Source organism: Aquarana catesbeiana, linkage group LG03 (assembly GCF_042186555.1).
Source record: "Aquarana catesbeiana isolate 2022-GZ linkage group LG03, ASM4218655v1, whole genome shotgun sequence".
NCBI lineage: Eukaryota > Metazoa > Chordata > Amphibia > Anura > Ranidae > Aquarana > Aquarana catesbeiana.
The window spans coordinates 713,595,099-713,617,982 of record NC_133326.1 but is presented as its reverse complement, the minus strand read 5'-3'; the positions used below and the strand labels follow the sequence as shown (position 1 = coordinate 713,617,982).

The window sequence follows — 22,884 nt, the reverse complement described above, 5'->3', positions numbered from 1 at the left end:
ATGTTGGCTCAAACTTGTCTTGCGTACATACGGTCACACAAATCTTGTCGGAAATTCTGAACATCAAGAACGTGGTGATGTACAGCACGTACGACGAGCCAAGAAAAATTAAGTTCAATAGCCAGTGCGGCTCTTCTGCTTGATTCCGAACATGCGTTGAATTTTGTGGTTCGGAATTGTGTACACACGATCGGAATTTCCAACAACAGATTTTGTTGTCGGAAAATTTGAGATCCAGATCTCAAATTTTGTTTGTTGGAAATTCCGACGGAAAATGTCCAATGGAGCCTACACAAGGTCGGAGTTTCCGACAACAAGCTCCCATCGAACATTTCCCGTTGGAAAATCTGACCGCATGTACTGTATGATGGTTAGACAACTGGGCTCAAAGTATGTGGCAAGCCCTCAGGTTCTCACAAAATAATTCTTTTTTTTACTATTTGGTGACAATTGTTGCGCAACTTTTTTTGGTTTAGTAAAGATTGTGAAATTAGGATTGTAAAAGATTTTCTGGAACACTGAATGGAAAAGAACTCTGCCATCTCCTGCTTACGCCTTGTGTGTCCTGTGGTCTCTGAGTGCAGAAACTTTCCATATCAGCCATCAGCCATACAGGCAGTAAATTCCTCTCTACTGTAGTTTAAAAGGAGGAATGGGAAGTACACGAGGAGGTAAGGAAAAGGTGGCCTCTCCTCTGTGGGACTTGAACTACTGGGACTCGGATCACCACTGCTCTGGACCTGTAGAACACTCTGAGTCCAGTTCTAGAGTCAGCTTTTATAGGCTCACCCTACATCTCCCCTGTGGCAGGGTCTGATCTGATCTCTTAGCAGAGGGCAAGGATGTCCATCACCTGAGGACATTAGCAAAAAAATTGAGGATTGCTGGGAGCAGTTATATAAGCAGTCCTAACAACATTGTTTGCCAGTGACCTCACCTGAAGGTGGCAGCATATAACCCATAGTCAATTCTTAACCGCTTCACTGTCATCGATGTAAGGAATACAGCTGGCCAGCCCAGCATCACTTATGTTGGCTGCATTCTTGCTTTTGCAATAAGCTCATGGTCGCTTCAGCAACCTTCAACTTTTCAACTTATACCAGAAGTGATCCCCACACTTTGGTGAGTAGAATAGTAGTTGATTACAACTATTTATTCAAAAAGTGGGCACCCCTCGATCCCTGCAGTTAGTGCCATTCCTTCTTCCTGGGTTGTAGTGTCCTCTCCCCTCAGTGGCTCTCTGCTACCTCTTCTGATCTTCTGTGGGCTTTTATCCCCCTCTGTCCTCCGAACCCCCCATGTCCACCAATTCCTCTTCCTCCATGTGCTTCAAGGGGTATATATATATGCAGCTGTGGGATGAGGAAGGTCTACGCTGCTTATGATTGGCTGTCTGCAGTGCACCAGCACTGAGGCTCATTCAGGCTAGCATTTCGGGGTGGTAAAACCCATCAGTTGAGCCATGGTTTTACTGGCCCTGAACTTCTCCCTGTTAACTGCAGAGGCACCAATCAGAGATGCAGGCATGCCACAGCCATGAAGCAAAGCTGGCACTTCTTAATGCATTCGGCAGATACCACCACTAACCTAACATGACCCATTCATAGATTTCATACGATCCAGTTTCCATCAAATGATTCCGATTGCAGCTTCAAGGTCGGTCATGCCCAGAGCAACCCTTCCCCTGGACTCTGCAGTAGATAGGGACACTCTGCAACCACCCCATATCCATGTGCAATGCACATGGTTGCAGGGTGGTGGCGCTGCATTTGATCTGAGTATGGAACACTTTTCGAAGGAGTGTCAGTCCCTGCCCCTAGTGTGAATGATCCCTAAAGCTGGCCATACATGGATGGAAATTCAGCCGGTTTGGCGGGGATCGGCTCAATGTCATTCAGTGTGCGGCCGTCCCTGCTCAGCAGAAGTCAATCATTAGAACAAATTCTATAGAAGGGGCATGTTGTGAAATTTTTCTTCACCCCAACTGGCTGCTGCCATTGGTCAGTGTAAGTCGCATATTTACAGTTCTGTGTTCCTTCAATTCTCACTGGTTTGCAAAAAAAACCCACAAATTACAATTTACAAATATTAGTTATTTATTAGCTCAATACAGGTTCATGTTCTAAAATTAGAAGGAATTTTGTAAGTTATGTTGTATTTGTATCCACTAATAATGATTTTCCCGTATTTTCAGCAAAAATATTATTTTGATTTGTGCAATTATCATGTGACCTAAATCTAAAAATCGAATAAATCAAAAACCTAAAAATCAGTATAAGTGATACAATATTAAGTCAGTAGTTATAAAAGTGATCCCATAGAATTCCATTGGTGATCATTCTACGAGGACACATTATATTAGGATCCATTATAAAAGTGATATAATATATGATAAAATAATGTAGATACACTTATCAATCATACATGATGACAGAGATATATGATGAAAAAGAATGACACAATCTTCAAACTTATTATATTCTTATTTCTACTACATATTGTAATTAGATAGATAGATAGATAGATAGATAGATAGATAGATAGATAGATAGATAGATAGATAGATAGATAGATAGATAGATAGATAGATAGAGTCTTAAAGGGCCACCTCCATATGTGCCTCCCATAAGTCATGTTACACTCTGCGCTCTGTCTCAGGTCCAGCACTCTATACAATGTCCCATCTCACTATACATACTGATCATGTACTGGGAGGAGCCATAGGAAATAATACCCCGCCCCCTTCTGTAAGTAATGTAGCTGCCGTACACCCCCTATAGAGTCTTCATGTACATCCACACTCAGAGCCGGAGAAGTGTACACTGTTATATTGTAGTCTATAAATAACAGTAAGTACATCTCTCCAGGTAAACACTGCACCCCCAGATGAGTGCACCCCATCACCTCTTACCACTGAACATAGTCATACTGATTGATCAACCTTTGGCCAGCCCAGAGGCGGGATAAAGAGACTCCACCCACTTTGTTCTTTCAGGGTAAAGTGGGAGGTTCTCTTGAAAACCCTCCAAACCCCCCTATATATTCTCCTTTGCTGTTCCCCAATATGTTGTTGCTCCATCAAAGCCCTTGCTAGGTTCCCAATTTCCCGGGTATGAAGGATCATGTGATTTTCTCTCAGCATACAATCTTCAGGACTAAGCAACCAATCACCAGGCTTGAATACTGTCACATGAGGGAGGGGGAGGGGTGGCATCAATTCTGTGTAAGCTCTGACATATTCCAACATGGAACCTACACAGGGGGGGTGGAATGGAGCATCAGAGGAGAGCAATATTGGGGAATATAAAGGGGTAGGGATGGGCCTTGAGTGTGCAGGTGACAGAGTCTCTTTTAGACCATTTGGGGTTCCAAAGCAATGTGACATACCTGGGTCTCAAAAGAAAAAAATAAAGCCTCATATAGGATCCCTAGGTATTGAGACACATTTGGGGCCCCAGACAGACTCCTTTAGCACCCAAGGCAAAAAAAACAATGAGCTGTGAACTATAGCGGTATAGGTTGCAGGTTCTGACATTTTTGTGCTCCCATCTCACTGAAGTACCCAAGTTGGCCGCCTCTTCTGCAACTCTTTGGCTCGGCCCTGCCACCAGACCCTTGGCAATGTTTGGGGGCCCCAGGTACTGTAATGTTAGATTTTTCAGGCTTCCAGAGAATGTGACATATTTGGGCCCCCAGGGACTGGGACATATTTGGGGAACCCTAGAGAATGTCACATACTTGTGTTCCCAAGCCATATGATATATTTGGGGCCCCTAGGCAATGTGATATTTGTGTGGCCTCCAGACAATGTCATATACAGTATTTGGGCCCCCGGCTTCCCTCGTAGGCTTTCAGAAAGATAAAGTAACAGATTAACCCCGTGTTCTCCTTTTCCCATAATACATCTCTTCTTATTCAGCACAGTAGTGCAGAGTGTGAGACCCGGAGCAACCAATCAGATGGTGTGACTGTTAGCAGCACTGTGATGTATATTGCTGTTCAGTGTGTTCAGGGCCACAGAGGGGGTAGAACCGGCCCTCCTGTATGGGGTCTGGGCAGCTTTATGGTGCAGGCAGTTTAAAAAGCTGCTGATCACAGCTCACAGCCCCACCATCTCCCCCGCAGTACAGATGACTTCTCCTTCTCTCCCTCGCAGCGGTTGCTACAGGGGGCCACAGGGGGATCAGTTTCAGAGACTGGTCCCCCACTGCTCTGATCACCCCTCTCCTGTCCACAATCCCCATTCCCCACAGCTCTGATCCCATGGTGGCCCTCTTCTCCCCACAGCTCTGCCAGCTTTTCCTCCTCTCTCCCGATGGCTGTCAGCTGCTGTGGGCACACAGGAGGACCAGTAAATATGTCATATTTATCAGCCCCTTCTTTTTCTGAGTGAACACAGTGAGTGATTGATAACGATCACTTCTGTATTCATTCATAATTGAAGTGTGTTTACTATGCTTCAGTTTGTGAATGAACAGAAAGCCTCTGTACAGAGCACCTCCTGTTCATTCATTCTCTGCAGCTTCAGATGTAGTGAAAGGATTGGAGATCTCTGTCCTCAATCTCTTCATCTGTCTTAAAAGTGAGACATCAGCAGACTGTTTAGAACCCTAAAATTTCACCAAAGCCCCCCACTGCCTACAGGAATGTTAATTTTTTTTATAAATAAAATAAAAAAAAAAACATAATTAAGGGTTCATTCACACAAGTACTTTGGTCACATGAATAAGTAAGCCGTATTCAGGGCCATACACCTGACCCCACACACCCATCCAGGCTGGGGGGGTCCCTGTCAGGTAATGTACGGGGCCCCATGATTTCTAACAGCAGCCCTGATTGTGTTCTCCGGTCTCACCCTCTTTGGCTTCCCGTATATTCTACATATTACCAGCCTAATGTATGCCGTGTCTCTGTAAGGTATTGTCCTCTCTGGTGGGGAAGATGAGGGTGAGACCGGAGAACATGCTGCACAGCAATATACATCTCAGTGCTGTGAACCAACACAATTATATTACTGATACATTCTATTAAAGTCTATGCCAAGCTAAGAACTTTTCTTTATAGTTTTGGATGGAGTGAGGGAGGATTAGAATCCCTGTTGGGTTTTTACTGATATCTGGGGATTCCCCTCACTTCCTGTCCTGCTGACAACAATGTACCGAGCAGGAAGTGAGAGGAAATCAGCAACAGGGACCCAGACATACATTTTTAGTAGAATAGGGGAAGACTAGAGCCCCAATCAGATTTTATTACAATTGTGGAGAGCTCCCCTCACTTCCTGCTTGGTAAAATCTTGTCACCGGGACAGGAAGTGAGGAGAAATCTCTTTAACGGATATTTGGATAGCAGTAAAAACCTGACAGGGGTTCTAATTCTCCCCCACTCCATCCAAAACTAAGAAAAGAAAACATTATGGGTGGACATACACTTTAATGATACATCACATTTTATTGTCTTAGCAGTAAATCTCTAGATCCCTTCTTCATATATTTCCTCTGAGATTGTTACATTTCTTTTCATCTCTATTTAGTATAGATTGTATGGAATAGGAGGAGGAAAGAGAGGAGAGGTGACCCCATCCTATCCAATCACAGCGACCGCACTGCACCCCGCACAGAGTGACTATTATTCCCTATTCCCCCCCACACATCTTTATATAACCTTTATATACCCATATCCCAGCATGGAGGGGCTCAGTGAAGGTGGTGGTGAAGGTGTGGAGATGTCGGATCGGGTCACACAGATCATAAAAGGAGATCCACCCGGCCTCATAATCCAGATATATCCTGACTCTGTTACTGGAGATTTTGGAGGGAAAGGGGATCTTTTTACTGTCATGTCTTACCCCATACTGATTATTACATCTGATCAAACTCCAGGACTTTTTATTATATCCAATCCCTGACTGCCCTCCTATCCTGTCTATACTGGGGTAACACATCCCAACCATCCATTCATTTGATGCCCCGACATCCACTTCCCAGTAATGTCTCCCTGAGGAGAAACTCCGACTGCTCAACACCTGATACCAATTCTGAAATCTCTCTGGTGTTTCTGGACGATTCTGTTTTCTATCTGACCTGGATACAGTTTTCCTGTCATCTGATATATGGAGAATATTATGAGCTGTGTTTACATCCAGTAATATGTCTGCAGCTCCCTGTATATAGAAGTATACATCTACCTCTGTTATTATATCAGATAATGTGTGTAATGTGTGTGATATCCCATCCACATCCAGACCCCCTCCATCATGGAGGAGTTCCCCATGTCTCCCTCTGTCCTCATTATCTCCATCCTCAGTATCACACAAGTCACCTGTGTCTGATTCCTGTAAGGCAGTCAGTGGATCCGTCATGTTACACAGCTCCTCAATGTGACGCATCTTCCTGGACAGCTCCTCCTTCTTTATTTCCAGATCCCGGATGGAGATGGAGATCCGCTCTGCCCTCCCGGAGATTTCCCTCAGGACTCTCTTCTCCAGGTCTTCCAGACGTCTCCTGAGATCTCTAAACAGGGCAGTGACTCTCTCGGTGTCACCAGATGCTTCTTCTTCTACTTTCCTCCTGTGTTCCTGCAGACTCTGGACTCTTTCCTCCGTCTCCTCTCTCTTTATCAGAAGGTTCTGCAGAACATTCCTCAGTGTCTCCTTCTTCTTCTCAGAAGCCTCATCCAGCATCTCCACCTGGTGTCCTCGATGTTCTCCAGCCAAACTACAGGACACACAGACACAGGTCTCATCCTCAGTGCAGTAATACTCCAGGATCTTCTTATGGACGGAGCATTTCCTGCTCTCCATGGACAAGGTGGGGTCACATAAGACGTGTTCTTGGGACTTTTTGTGGACTCTCAGGTGTTTATCACACAGAGAAACCTCACAGTGCAGACAGGATCTAACAGCAGGTACAGGATAGTCCACACAGTGAGTACAGAAGACCCCGGACTCCTCCCGATCTGGCTGAGCAGACAGGAAATTCTCCACTATATTACGTAGTGTTATGTTCCTGTGCAGTGCAGGCCGATCCTGAAACTTCTCTCTGCATTCAGGACAGGAATATCCTCCAGACCCCTCCTGTGTATCCAGCACACGATCAATACAGACCCGGCAGAAGTTGTGTCCACATCTCAGGTTTACAGGATCTGTATAAATGTTCAGACAGACGGAACATTCCAGCTCAGCTCTCAGGTTAGCAGACGCCATCGCTGACAGTAGAAGAGAGGAATGAAAGTGAAAATCTGACACCGGAGAAGAATGTAGTTGGGAGGGTCACTTCCTCCTACACAGGGGGAGGCTGATCCAGATCAGTATTTTTTAACCACTTAAGGACCGAGCCTCTTTTTGAGATTTGTTGTTTACAAGTTAAAAACAGTTTTTTTTTGCTAGAAAATTACTTAAACCCCTTTTACACTGGGGGCGGCATTAGCGGTAAAGCTCCGCTATTGTTAGCAGTGCTTTACCATCGGTATTCGGCCACTAGCGGGACAGTTTTACCCCCCCGCTAGTGGGCGAGAAAGGGTTAAAAATCACCGCAAAGCGCCTCTGCCCATTGACTTCAGTGGGCAGGAGCGGTATACACACCGCTCCGAAGATGCTGCTAGCAGGACTTTTTTCCCGTCCTGCTAGCGCACCGCTCCAGTGTGATAGCCCTCGGGGCTTTCACACTAGAGAGACAGCAGCGGCTGTTTCGGGTCGGTTTGCAGGCGCTATTTTTAGCACAATAGCGCCTGCAAACAGCCCCAGTGTGAAAGGGGCCTTAAACAAAAACCAAAACATTATACATTTTTTTCTAACACCCTAGAGAATAAAATGGCGGTTGTTGCAATACTTTCTGCCACACCGTATTTGCACAGTGGTCTTACAAGCGCACATTTTTAGGAAAAAATACACTTTTTTGAATAAAAGAATAAGACAACAGTAAAGTTAGTGTGTAACATGAACAATCGGCGCTACCCCCAAACAAATAAAGTGCCAAAAAATTGTTGCTAAATAACTTTGAAATAAAAAATAACGTGACTAAAGGTGCTGCAACCTAATAAACCCTAAACATAAGGTTTTGACATTTACTCAACAGTAAAGTTAGCCCAATTTTTTTTTATAATGTGAAATATAATGTTACGCCGAATAAATTGATACCCAACATGTCACGCTTCAAAATTGCGACTGCTCGTGGAATGGCGACAAACTTTTACCCTTAAAAATCTCCATAGGCAACGTTAAAAAAATTCTACAGGTTGCATGTTTTAGTTACAGAGGAGGTCTAGAGCTAGAATTATTGTTCTCACTCTACCGATCGCGGTGATACCTCATGTGTGCTTTGAACACCGTTTTCATATGCGAGCGCTACTGCACACGAGCGGCGGGACGGGGCGCGTTTAAATTTTTTTTTTTCTTATTTATTTTACCTTTTATTTTTCTATTTTTACACTGTTCTTTAAAAAAAAAGTGTGTCACATTTATTCCTATTACAAGGAATTTAAACATCCCTTGTAATAGAAAAAAAGCATGACAGGACCTCTTAAATATGAGATCTGGGGTCAAAAAGACCTCACATCTCATATTTACACTTAAATGCAATAAAAAAAAATTGTCATTTAAAAAAATAAATAAAAATAAATAACCCTTTAAGAGCTATGGGCAGAAGTGACGTTTTGATGTCGCTTCCACCCTGCATTGTTATGGAGACGGGTGGGGGCCATCTTCTCCTCACTCATCTCCATGCCCAGCAAGGGTAAAGATCCGATTGCTTCCGCCGCTGGCAACGGCTCACCGGAGCGATTAAAGTGATCTTGCGGCGATTCCGCTGCAGAGACCACTCTAATCGGAAACCGGATCACCGGCTGAAGAAGAGGATACCGGGGTTATGGCAGCTATCTGCTGCCATAACAATGATATCCCCCTTCAAAGTAAGGACGTATATCGTCGTGCGGTGGCCGGGAAGTGGTTAAAGTACTGAAAAGGAGGTTTTTTTTTCCACAGTAGTAAAGATAATCAAACCTCCCAACTTTGAGAGAAAGAGGAAAAGATGGGTGTAAAGAAGAACACACTAAGGCCTCATGTACACTGCTGCTGGTAGACAGACCTTTAGGAGCAGTTGGCAGTTTTTTTCTACAGCCCCTGAACTCTCCTCTATGTTATCTTATCTGTCCATGTACACAGGGTCGTTTATAGACGTTTCTAGGAAGTTGAGTTTAGAGGCATTTTTTGGAACGCAAAAAAAATGCATTCAGAAGCTGAGTTTACAGGCATTACAAGCGCCACACACTTCTAAACGCGGTATCTCGTGTTTAGCCACATTTAGTTTACAGGCGTTTTTTTTATTTTTGGCTATTTTTCTTTAAGCGATTCTGAATGCAAACGCGGCAAAACACCGCTATACACGGCATGTAAACGTGGCAAAACGAACGTTTTAAACGTGGGTTACTATCTGTCAAGTTAAATCATTCAGGAGAGGTTGTAAAAGCGTCCCGTGTACATGAAGCCTAAGGCCCCTTGTACACTAGACGTTTAGTCCAAGTGTGTCCAATTCTGGGATATTAGTGTTCCCAGGAGCCACAGGTGCAGCATCTAGGCCTGCTTCCTGCAGCCTGTCGCAGTCTTTGAAAGACTGACATGCACTGCAGCTGGACTGGGCTGAACACTCTACTGCCTTAGGGAGAAAGGAGGCCCAGGGACTAAAGACCACCATTTCTTTGTGAAGAACAAGGAAGGGTTCCTTATTGGATAAGATTGCTAATTCTGAAATCTGTCTCATTGACATGATACACTGATAAAACCCACCTTACAAGTAAGGTCAGCCAAGGGAATATCCTGAATGATCTCAAGGAGAGGCTTCTGTAGAGCCAACATGACCAAATTGAGATCCCGTTGTGACAGGTGAATGAAAGTGGAAGCAATGTGAGCCACCCCTTAAACAAAGTCCCCTTCCCGACCGCCTCACGCAGATATACTGCGGCAGAAGGGCACATACAGGCAGATAACGTACCTGTATGTTTCCCTTTAAGAGGCGGTTTGCGAGCATGCGCCGCACCATGACCGTGATCGTGGGTCCCGCGGACCCAATGTCTGCGGGGATACCCGCGATCATCTCACGGTGAGGAAGAACGGGGTAATGCTAAACAGCCCCTCCCCCAACAGTTAGAATCACTCCCTAGGACACACTTATCCCCTACAGCGCCACCTACAGTTTAACCCCTTCACTGCCAGTGACATTTTTAGAGTATTCAATGCAATTTTTTAGCATTGATCGCTGTATTAATGCCAATGGTCCCAAAAATGTGTCAAAATTGTCCGATGTGGGGGATGACAGGAGGCCAGAGGCTGCGGGGAGGGACAACAGGAGGTCAGAGGCTGCGGGGGGGACAACAGGAGGTCACAGGCTGCAGAAGGGGACATCAGGAGGTCACAGGCTGCGGGGGGGACAACAGGAGGTCACAGGCTGCAGAAGGGGACGACAGGAGGTCAGAGGCTGCAGAGGGGATGACAGGAGGTCAGAGGGTGCTGGGGGGGACAGGAGGTCAGAGGCTGCGGGGGGGCAGACAGGAGGTCAGGGGCTGCGGGGGAGAGGGGATTAGAGGCTGCGGGGGGCACAGGAGGTCAGACGCTGCAGAGCGGAGGGGATCACAGGCTGCGGGGGGGCAGACAGGAGGTCAGACGCTGCGGGGGGACAGGAGGTCAGAGGCTGCGGGGGGACAGGAGGTCAGAGGCTGCGGGGGGGACAGGAAGCCAAAGGCTGCGGGGGGGACAGGAGGTCAGAGGCTGCGGGGGGGACAGGAAGCCAGAGGCTGCGGGGGGGACAGGAGGTCAGAGGCTGCGGGGGGGACAGGAAGCCAGAGGCTGCGGGGGGGACAGGAGGTCAGAGGCTGTGGGGGGGACAGGAAGTCAGAGGCTGCGGGGGGGACAGGAGGTCACAGGCTGCGGGGGGGACAGGAAGTCAGAGGCTGCGGGGGGGACAGGAGGTCAGAGGCTGTGGGGGGGTGAACAGGAGGTCAGAGGCATGTCTGCAGAACATTGCTCTGTTTAAGGGCATGTCTGCAGAACATTGCTCTGTATAATGGCATATCTGCAGAACATTGCTCTGTATAATGGCATTTTTGCAGGTCATCGCTCTGTATAATGGCATATCTGCAGAAAATTGTTCTCTGTAGTGGCATATCTGCAGATAATGGATATAATGTATAATGGATATCTGCAGAACATTGCCCTTTATACTGGCAAGCCTACAGAACATTGCACTTGCTGGCCCTGGCTCCCTATACTCTGCTATCTTCCAGCCCTGGGAACATACTACCTCCCATGCCCCCTGGGCACCTACCATCGGACGCCTGGGCACCTACCACCCCTCATGCCCCCTGGACACCTACACCCCTCATGCCCCCTGGACACCTACAACCCCTCATGCCCCCTGGACACCTACACCCCTCATGCCCCCTAGGCTCTCACCTGTCTCAAGGTGACTGACTGTCCTTTGTGTGTCCAGCAGCAGTCACCACCACTGAAGCCACGGGAGCCATCGGGGGTGTGGGAAGGTCACAGGTGTTGCCGATCGGAGAGTGTGCACTGCTGGCGGGACGCGGTTCCAGGGTGGGGGCGGGGGGTGCTGGTGCTGCCGGTGGGGGCTGGAGGTAACTGGCTACGCCCTAAACACAGGCAAATCAGCTTCCCAGCCTGCAATCAGCTGATTGAAGGCCGGGAAGCTTCCCATAGACCGCTGCATGTCGGGCGCCTGGTCACTCTTAAAATGACATTTTTTTTCTTTATTCAGCTTGAGGGAGGTGGGGGGGGCGGCGCCCGAACGCCCCCTATGGATGGGCCGCCACTGTTCCTATATGAAAACTGTTTATTTCTTGGTATTGTCCTAAAGCTGACCATACTCCAATTGTCTTTTTTTCAGCAGACCATACACAATACAATAATATAGAAAATTGTTGCGCTACTAATAAAGAAAAGATGAGCTGCCAGCACCAACAATAAGACTAATTGCGTGTAAATGTGTAATGGAAAAAGTGCAGCGCTAGAGATACAAATGTACCCCAGGTATGAACCTCGGGGAAAAAGGGGGACCTGCACAATAAGAATTGTCTTGAAATGCTTAGAACAATAGTGGAAGTGTTAGGAGTGTTTGTGAAAACACAAGTGAGATGTGCGCTGATAATGAATCAAGTGCAATCAATGCTATCAAAGGTCGGGGAGCACCATGTGATCAGGTGACACCTTATATATATATATTGTAAGGTGTCACCTGATCACATGGTGCTACCCGACCTTTGATAGCATTGATTGCACTTGATTCATTATCAGTGCACATCACACTTATTCTTCAAGTCAAACCCGAACACTTTAGCGGCGCACAGCAATTTTTTTTTATAGTATAAACTATACATTTATTTTGCAATTAAATAACATTTCTAATCATATGAAGTTAATCACAAGATTCCCCTTTTACATCTAAATCCGCAGAGTTCCCTTGCACTGTAAGGGGGGACTCTGCAGACTCTGATGTAAGGGAGAACTCTGGGGACTCTAACATAAGGGATGCTCTGGGAACCCTGATTTAATAGGGAACACTGAGTACTCTGATGCACAGTGAGGACTCTGATGTAAGGGGGAACACTGTGGCCTCCGGTGTAAAGGGGAACTGTGATATAAGAGGTGCTCTGAGAACCCTGATTTACCTTAGTGCACTCACTCAGAGGCAGGAGAGAGAAGGGGGAGACTTCAGTCACAGACAGGGATGGATGGTGAGCTCACTCACCCCTTGGCAGTCAGCACCTGATATCCAGCTGCATCTGAGGCTGCTGGACCTCAAATTTCCAGCCCCCCACTTCCCTTTTCTGAGGCACAGCACTGGAGATTGGAGTGTGGGCAGACACAGAGGGGGAGGGGCGGGAGGAAGAGGAGCAGATCGAGCCCTCTCTCCTCTTCTGTCTGTATGTGGGGGGATTGTTAGTGCTGGCTTTGGACAGTGTGATAGAGAGTGTAAGAGACACTCTCAGCTTAGACAACTGCAGTCAGCAACCCTGCTGGGAGGCCATAGTCCAGTCTGAATCATGTGTCTGGGTTTCAGGGAGTCTGAAACCCGGACGCATGATTCCAAACCCAAACTGTCCGGGTGAATCCCGGACAGGTGGCAACCCTAACAATACAGTCTGTGCAATCTCCTATAGATCTGCCAACTACTATGTAGTGCAAGAGCCTGCCTTGGGGAGGGGTTGGTGCGAGTGAGGAGCCGTCCCCCCCAAAAAATATTTGACCACCAGCCTCCACTTAAATGTATATTAGCTGAAACTGATCACATAGGGCCACCAGTGTGTCCACCACAAAGGCTTTTGAACTCCTGATCCCCTGCTGAAAGCTGAATTGAAAAAAATTTGCTGGCAAAAAAAAGGCGTGGAGTTCCCCCCCGATCCATATCAGGCCCTTTGGGTCTGGTATGGATTCAGAGGGGATCCCCACGCCAAGATAAAAAACCAAAAAAATGGTGTGGGGTCCCCCCTCAAGTCCATACCAGACCCTTATCCGCGCATGCCGCCCGGCAGCACCGTAAAGGGAGGGGATGAGCGAGCGCCCCCCCTGAACCATACCAGGCCACATGCCCTCCACATGGGGGGATGGGTGTTTTGGGGCAGGGGGCTATGCACCTTGCCCCCATGTTGATGAGGACAAGGGCCTCTTCCCAACAACCCTTGCCTGGTGGTTGTTGGGGTCTGTGGGCGGAGGGCTTATCAGAATCTGGAATCCCCCTTTAACAAGGGGACCCCCAAATCCCACCCCCCACCCTATGTGAATGGGTATCGGGTACATTGTACCCCTACCCATTCACCAAAAAAGCAGTGAAAAGTAAAAAAAACAAGAGCCCGTTTTTGACAATTTCTTTATTAGTAAAATAGCTCTGAGTCGCCGTCTCTCCCGATGCCCTCGCCTTTTTCTGCCATTATTATCTCCCCGTACTGTCATCTCCCGGTGTCGTCGTCTTCTTCCTCCTCCCCGCGTTGCCGCCGTCTTCTTCTTCTTCTTCCTCGCCAGTCACCGGTTACCCGCTAAAAAACAAAAAAAAACTGGTCTTGTCTGTGTGTTTCTCTGTTGTTATGTTCCCCGCTGTCCGGCGCCTCTTATATAGGCATGGGGTGTGGCCATCCAATGACATCGCCCAGAGAGCCCGCCCCTTCTGACATGAGACGCCACAAGGGGCGGGCTCTCCTAGAGAGGAGAAGATCTCTCTCTACACGGACAATGCCCTTATATATTTGGACGGTAGAGAGAGCTTGTTATAAATTGCTGTGTGTCGTGGAGGAGTTCGGTGTGGTTTTCGGGACTACAGGTGGGTTGGGAAAAATCTCAGGCCTTTCTTATAGGCCCCCCTTCCCCACTGATTATCTACAAGGGTCGCATATTCAATTTACATCCTGCTTTACATATCTAGGTATTCAAATACATGCTGATATCTCTAAATACGAAGAACTTAACGTTACTCCTATAGTAAAACAAATGATAGATTAAATGGTAGATAGGTCGTTATTGCCCCTTAATCTTGGTCACATAAACATATTTAAAATGATTTTTCTACCAAATTTTCTCTATTGTTTTCAAGATGCCCCAGTCTATTTCACTAAAAAGTTTTTTGGGAAAATAGACTCCAATCTTTCCTCCTTTGTCTGGAATGGCCGCCAACCTTGTATAGCCAGGCGGCAAAGACTGCGAGTGGCCTGGCTTGCCCAAGCTTAAGAAATGATTTCCTTGCTTCCCAACTTACCTATGTCTATGCTTGGTTACACTCTGACCCACTGACTCCTGCTATGCCACTTTTATTGACCCTCTTTGAACCTCCTACCTCTCTGCGGGATGAGCTCCATAGATCAAAAAGATTGGGTGGTTCCAGATTCTCCCCTGTTGAGGTTAGCTTTATGGCCTGGAGGGGGGGGGGGGGACTCTGACACAGTCTTCGCTGAATACCTCGCCACACACTTCTCTGTGGCGGAACCCCAACCTCCCTGAGCTCTTCGGTCACCCAGACTCAACATGGTGGAGTCAATTTGGTATTACACACCTAACCCACTTAGTTGAAGAGAACACCTTACTACCCTTTGATGTACTTAAATATGACCTGGATAATAAATTCTTTTTCAAATATCTCTTACTCAGACACGCCATTCGGGCACAGTTTGGGTCACTGACCATTGAGCTCACGGAATCGTCTACTGAAGACCTCCTGTCGTTTCCCCGAAATTGCCAAACTGGTGACAACCTTTTATGGTTGCCTCCAGCTGATGGGAGCTGATCCTTTTCAGAACTCTCATCACAAATGACTATTGTCTTTCCCTGAGCTTTCTGAAGAAGACTGGGAAGAAGCAACTGAGATATGTTTTCAGGACATAATTAGCACTGCTGACCTTCTGGTACATGTTAAGTTTATACACCACCTGCATTACACCCCAGCTAGGCTGGTCCGGATGGGTCTGGGACAGGATATTGCATGTGCTAGATGTGATATGATTGCTGCTGACTTTTTTCATATGTTTTGGACCTGTCCCGGACTTTCAACCTTCTGGAAGGAATTATTTGCTTTCTTCGACCACAAACTACATCTACCGATACCTCACACCCCGGAGGTGGGACTTTTGGGAATCCTCAACGACCATGTTCACCGCACCCACGCCAGGACTTTGCTACGTATATTATTATTTTATGCACGTAAAACCATCCTATTGCACTGGAAGGATGTGAGCCCCCTTTTAGCCCACGTCTTCTTCCGCATTGTTCATGGGGTCCTTCCCAAATTCAAATTGATATACAAGAGTAGGGCATGCCCTAAGAAATTCACCAAAGTCTGGCAACAATGGCTTGATGTCTCGGGGGATTTCTGGGGGGATGTCCTTTCTTCACAGCTTTCTCAGTAGGCCAACTACTAATGTACTCTAATATTACTTTTCGGCAAGATGTCAAAATTGATAATCACAGATTGTTTTATATGAAACATCCAATGCATGGGGGGATCCTAGACCTCTGCTGTCTTTACGGGGTCTGATGTGTTGAAAGTTTGAGTGAGTGCAAGTATGAATGTGTGAGTTTGTGTTACTGTGGTATAATGTTTCTTATGGACTTTTAAAATTGATCCACTCTCCTTACTATGTAAGTGGTTCTGTTATGTGCACTTTACACATCTGTAATTACAGTCCTTCTTTTATTGTTTTTATGTTACAAAATCAAAATAAACACCTTTTAAAATTAAAAAGAGATATTTTGGGGAGGGGTGCTGCTGGGGTTCATGTTTGCCCGTCCCCGACCGGAAATGGTTGATTATTTGGCAGTTCTGGGCGTTCTATCAAAAGAGGCAACTCGTCAAAATCTCCAGTTACGCCACTTCTGGTTTCTCTCCCGCAGTAGTAAACACAGATTTTGACAACTTGCCTCTTTTCAATGAACACCGGCAGTGTATACACTACAGTAGACAATATAATGAGTGGGCATTGTTACTTCGCCCGCTACTAACCAACAACATGGCCGCCTCCAAGGTGGGGACAACTTTTTTACTGCTTAGGCATTGTTCATTGTTCATCAAAACAGCCAAGTCCTCATATACTGTAGTGTATGCGCTGCCGGTGTTCATTGAAAAGGGGCAAGTCATTGAAATCTGTATTTACTACTGCTGGAGAGAAACCGGAAGTGACGTAATTGGAGATTTTGACAAGTTGGCTCTTTTGACAGAACAGCAAGTCTCGGAAACCTCAGGATTGTGTCATTTCCTGTTTGGGATGGAGGCTTGGTTTCCATCTGCTTCACTTCCTGTGTCCCCGGTGGTCGCTGTGGATTACCTTCCCATGACTATTAGCTGGGAATGATTTATTATTGAAGAATGACACTTTCACCGGAACGATTAAATCGGAGGATGTAAGGATGGACTTTGAGGCCTCATGTACACTGGATGTGATAAAAACGCCAATAGCTTTATTTGTAGAACGCCGCTTTGAAAACGTGAATTTTTCCGCATTTTGCAGCAGCGTTTTTTTTTTAACATTTGCGCTTTTGAGCGTTTTTTTATACTTCCACGAAATTTTGAGGCTCAAAAACGCTCAAAAATGCCAGATATTTTGTCTCTGCCGCACATTACGGAATTGGCGGCATGGGTAGCATATGCAGACAGCACATCCGTTATGGGCCATAACACATGTGCTACCTGCAAACAGTGTCACTCATGCCGCCAATGCCATATTGTGCTGCAGTCAGTGCCACCCATGCTGCCAATGCCGTAATGTATAGATGCTGCTGCAGTAGTAGTAGATCTCAAATCCCCCCCAAGCAAGCACACACCTGTGTTAGCCGGGCCCCAGGAGTCACTTCCTCCCTGATCCTGCTGCTGCCTGGACTGGAGTGCGAGTGTCCACAAACTATTCCAGTCAGATGCCAGCTGCTTCTTTTCTTTTTCTTCTGCTGCCGGCGCCGCCGCTCGCCTCACTGCTTCTTCTCTCGGGCCGAGTGAAGAACAGAGCAGAGGGAGAGGAATCACTCCGCAGTGCCAGGGAAGGACGTGCTGGCCGGGACTTGATCCAGTATGAGGAGCGGGGAGTGGAAGAGACATTCTTGTGCGCCCAAAATAGAAAAAATAGTCCCTCCCCCTGTCGCCACCTGTAGGAGGGGGGAGGGATGACTCGGACGGACAATGTTTGGTCGTGGTGGCTGGAGGATTTTTTTTTACATTAATTTGTTCTGTGTTCAGGTTGCCCCCCTGCTGGCCCGGCCTGGTTGTACTGGCCTATCAGCGGCCCTGGGCATACCGATAGATTTGGAGACATTCACCGTCAGGCCCGATAGTGATGAGAATGATTTAAGAGTATGTAATAAATTTGGTAAAGCTATATTGGATTGTGTGAGGAATAAAATCATATCGTCCGCATACATATTCAATTTATAGGTGTTATTATTAGAATTCTAACCTTTGATATCTGGGTGTTGCCGTATTGCTGTAGCTAAGGGTTCAAGTGCTAATGTGAACAGTAAGGGAGAGAGGGGACATCCCTGGCGTGTGCCCCTGACCAACATGAAGAAGTCTGAATTACAGCCAATCTAATCCTAGTAGATGGGTTATGATAGAGAGCATGAAAGGCCTGGAGAAATTCACCTATGAAGCCATATCTCTGCAGCACTAAATCGAGTAAATTCCAGGATACACCATGAAATAGACATGTGCAATCCGTTTAGTTTTTTAACAAATTTTGACAAATTCCAAAATTTCCGAATTTCCTAATTTCGCAATTTCGAATTTCCGAATTTTCAAATTTCGTAAAATTCAGAATTTCAGAAATTCAAAATTTCGGAAATTTGAATAATCAAAATTTCATGAATTTAAAAATTCTAAATTTTGGACATTTGAAAATCCAAGAATAGGAATGAAAATCTGAAAATTCGAAAACCCGAAAAATCTGAAATAATAACTAATAATAAATATTTAATTATAGGTATTGGAATTTCCTTTCAAATCTGGCTGTTAGTGAACGTACCGAATACAAATTTATCCGAAGTTACGAATGAAATGAAATAACAAATGCCAAACAGCCAAATTTAAAAGGAAATTCCAATACCTATAATTTAATATTTAATAGTTAGTTATTACTGTATTTATCGGCATATAACACGCACAGGCGTATAACACGCACATTTTAAGAGGGAAGTTTCAGGAAAAAAACTTAAATTTTAAATAAGGAACTTTAAAGCAAAATATGGGTCAGTGCCCATCTGCAGCCTCACCATTGCCATCAATGCAGCCTGATCAATGCCCACCTGCAGCCTCACAAGTGCCATCAATGCAGCCTTATTAGTCCACATCAATGTAGCCTCGCCATTGCCATCAATGCAGCAGCCTCGCCATTGCCATCTATTGACTTCCTATTACAGAGGCCGCCAAGTAAGCAGGAGATTCTCAATGTATGAAATCTGACCAGTGCCTCCGAGGCAGCTGAAATTGAAGTATTGGTGTATAACACGCACACGCTATTTGCACCCGATTTTCATGGTGAAAAAGTGAGTGTTATACACCAATAAATACAGTATTTTTAATTTTACTGATTGATTTTCTTTCTTTTTTTCAGATTTTTGAATTTCGGAAAATCAGAAAATTCGAAAATTCGAAAATCCGGAAAATTCAGAAATTCTGAATTTCAAATTTTCTAATTTCTGAATTTCGAATTTTATAATTTCTGAATTTCGAATTTTATAATTTCTGAATTTCGAATTTTCTAATTTCTGAATTTCAAATTTTCTAAATTAGAAAATTCGAAATTTGGAAATTAGAAAATTAGAAAATTCAAAATTTGGAAATTAGAAAATTAGAAAATTCAAAATTTGGAAATTAGAAAATCTGAAATTCGGAAATTAGAAAATTCGAAATTTGGAAATTAGAAAATGTGACATTTGGAAATTCATAAATCCAAGAATTCGGAAATTCAGAAATCTGAAAACTCGGAAATTTGGAAATCCAAAAATTTGAAAATTTGGAAATCCGAAAATGTGGAATTCGGAAATCCAAAAATTTGAAATTCGGAAATCCGAAAGTTCGAAATTCAGAAATCCGAAAATTTGAAATTCGGAATTTACGAAAAACAGCAAAAAAACGAATGAAATTAAAATGAAAAAAAAAACTAATTTTTGGTCAGTGCACATGTCTACTATCAAATGCTTTATTAATATGAAGGCTAAGTAATAACACAGATGTGGAGTTGATATTTGCGTCTTGTATTATGTTTGTAACTAATCTAATGTTGTCTGTAATTTGTCTGCCGGGTATGGAACCTGATTGGTGAGGGGAGATTAGTGAGGGAATTATTAATGCCAGTCTATTGGCTAACAGTCTACAGAATATCTTAAGGTCGTTGTTTATTACGGAAATTGGTGTGTAATTGTGTGGCAATGTGTGGTCTTTGTTTGGTTTTGGAATGAGAGACGTGTTAGTGAGAAGCATTTCGTCTGGGAACTGTTCTCCTTTAAGGATGTTGTTATATCATTTTGTTAAATTTGGTGTTAACAATTGTTGATATTGTTTATAATAGAATGAGGAGAATGGGTGGGGATGGGTGACCAATTGATTTATTTTTTTAGTTTATAAACATGGGTGGGTTTTATTGATTGATTAAGCTTGCGAGCAAATATTGTAGAATATACATTACTAGACAGGAAATCATTTTGCTTTTGACCATCGAAGAGCCTTTTCTGCTTTATATGTGAGTAATGAGTCTAACTTGTTATGTTTTGGGAAAATTAACCACTTAAGGACCGAGCCTCTTTCTGAGATTTGTTGTTTACAAGTTAAAAACAGTTTGTTTGTTTTTTTGCTAGAAAATTACTTAGAACCCCCAAACATTATAAATTTTTTTTCTAACAGGTGAAAAGAAAACAAAGTAGATATGGCGCTGTTCTTTTTACTAATAATTTCCTGATAGCAGATACTTTTTTTGAAGGATTACAAAGAGATGCTAGTAAGCCCACTTCTACTACCAGTTAGTGGGAAAGATCAGTGGGAAGAAAGGAAGATGGATACAGTTGAAGCTGTTAGTAAAAACCCCAATTAAACGTGAAATGGAATACCTGCTGAAACAGATCCCCCAATTTGTCCTATAAACGTGGTTGTGAAAAATAAATCAGAGCAAGATATGATGATTCTGGTATATTAGATTAAATATGTGTATGTGCTGCTAAACAGAAAATAGAAAGTGGTGTTGGGGTGTGATTAATGAATTTACATGCTGAAAAACCTTAATCCATTGTACCATAAATACAATCTGAAACGGTTAATAAGTGAAAAGATTATATAAAGCTCCATAGATTCCCCTGCTTAAGGAATTTTCCGTGAATGCCTATTTCAGTGGCGTATCTAGGGTATGGCAGCCATGGCAAGTGCCATGGGCACCATATGAAAGGGGCGCTGGTGAGTGGCTGGGCAGTAAGGCACTTACCAGGGTCTGAGGGTCTCTTCTTCCCTCCCCGGCTCCTGATCATAGGCAGGGTCTCCTTTTCAGCACCTTTTCTAATGGACAATGGCAGCGCTGCGAGTGGGACTATTTCTCATTTGGCTGTGTTAGTCCTGTGAGTGCAGTCCCTGGTCGCGGAGTAAGCAGGCAGATGGCTGCATTTCCCAATACTACCTCTATTAAGTGGTTCCCTGGGAGTACAGCCTCCCTGACAGCTGAATATCACTCCGCCGCCTGCTGTCAGGGATGCTGTAGCAAGGACTATAGCGGTGGAATTGGGGCCAGTGTATTTGTGGACAGGACACGTGCTTGTAGCGCTTGTAGCCGGAAATGATGCAAGAACATATGCTGACTCCACCCTACGCGTTTCGTCACTCTGGCGTCATCTGGAGCATCATTTCCGGCTACAAGCGCTGGTGTCAGCAACATATGCTTTTGTTATTTCTACTGAATGTGAGTACCTTTCCACGTGTTTGTATAGTAAACAATCGGTACAGTATCACGCTATTGGGCTCCCTCTCTCTTTTCATGATGTTCAACATATGATGTCATTTTCTCATTACCAACAATAAAGACGATTCTAAATCCCATATTGCTACACAGTGGCACATACTGTGGACGCCTTAGACCCCAGGAGGGGGAGAAGGATCTGGTGAGTGCAGCCGTAATAGGAGCACAAATAAGGCATACACGGTGTGATCACAGAGAAGATAATTCGATTAGATAAACGGATTGCTTCACTGGCACAAGAGCACTTTTTTCACCTTAAATGTTTTTTGGACTATTGTTTTTATTTATTGGCACAAGAGCACCTTATTTATCTGGAATGAGTTTTGGATCATTGATTTAACTAATAGAATATAAAACTAACAGGTGGTTCATTTATAGCATGTTTATTGGTTTACATATTTTGCACTATTGTGACATAATAGGCATTGACGGAAAATTCCTTAATCAGGGGAATCTATGGAGCTTTATATAATCTTTTCACTTATTAACCGTTTCAGATTGTATTTATGGTACAATGGATTAAGGGTTTTCAGCATGTAAATTCATTAATCACACCCCAACACCACTTTCTATTTTCTGTTTAGCAGCACATACACATATTTTATCTAATATACCAGAATCATCATATATTGGTCTGATTTATTTTTCACAACCACGTTTATAGGACAAATTGGGGGATCTGTTTCAGCAGGTATTCCATTTCACGTTTAATTGGGGTTTTTACTAACAGCTTCAACTGTATCCACCTTCCTTTCTTCCCACTGATCTTTCCCACTAACTGGTAGTGGAAGTGGGCTTACTAGCATCTCTTTGTAATCCTTCAAAAAAAGTATCTGCTATCAAGAACAGCGCCATATCTACTTTGTTTTCTTTTCACCTTTTCATTTACTCCACCAAGTGGGAGTAATCGGTAGAGGCAGCAGTTCCAGCAATCAGTTCCAACCCTTAAGCTGGTACTTAGTCCTTTGCGCGGAAACACTTTTTCTTTTTTTCTTTTTATTTTCTAACACCTTAGAGAATAAAATGGCGGTCGTTGCAATACTTTCTGTCGCACCGTATTTGCGCAGCGGTCTTACAAGTGTACTTTTTTTGGAAAAAATACACTTTTTTTAAATTAAAAAAAAAAATAAGACAACAGTAAAGTTATCCCAATTTTTTTTTTATATTGTGAAAGATAATGTTACGCCAAGTAAATTGATACCCAACATGTCACACTTCAAAATTGTGCCCGCTCGTGGAATGGCGACAAACTTTTACCCTTAAAAATCTTCATAGGCGACGTTTAAAACATTTTACAGGTTGCATGTTTTAAGTTACAGAGGAGGTCTAGGGTAAGAATTATTGATCTCGCTCTAACGATCGCGGCGATACCTCACATGTGTGGTTTGAACACCGTTTTCATATGCGGGCGCTACTCAC

At 44.5% G+C, this 22,884-nt stretch overlaps 1 protein-coding gene across 1 annotated transcript in view; it reads right to left on the bottom strand.

The window, feature by feature from the left end:
• Window positions 1-5,078: 5,078 nt before the first annotated feature.
• LOC141134358 (uncharacterized) overlaps window positions 5,079-22,884 on the bottom strand; it is a 36,212-nt gene continuing 18,406 nt past the window's right edge. Inside the window, exon 3 of the mRNA XM_073623926.1 lies at window positions 5,079-7,236. Coding sequence (XP_073480027.1) covers window positions 5,633-7,236 — 1,604 coding nt within the window. The 3' untranslated portion in view covers window positions 5,079-5,632. The remainder of the gene's footprint in view (window positions 7,237-22,884) is intronic.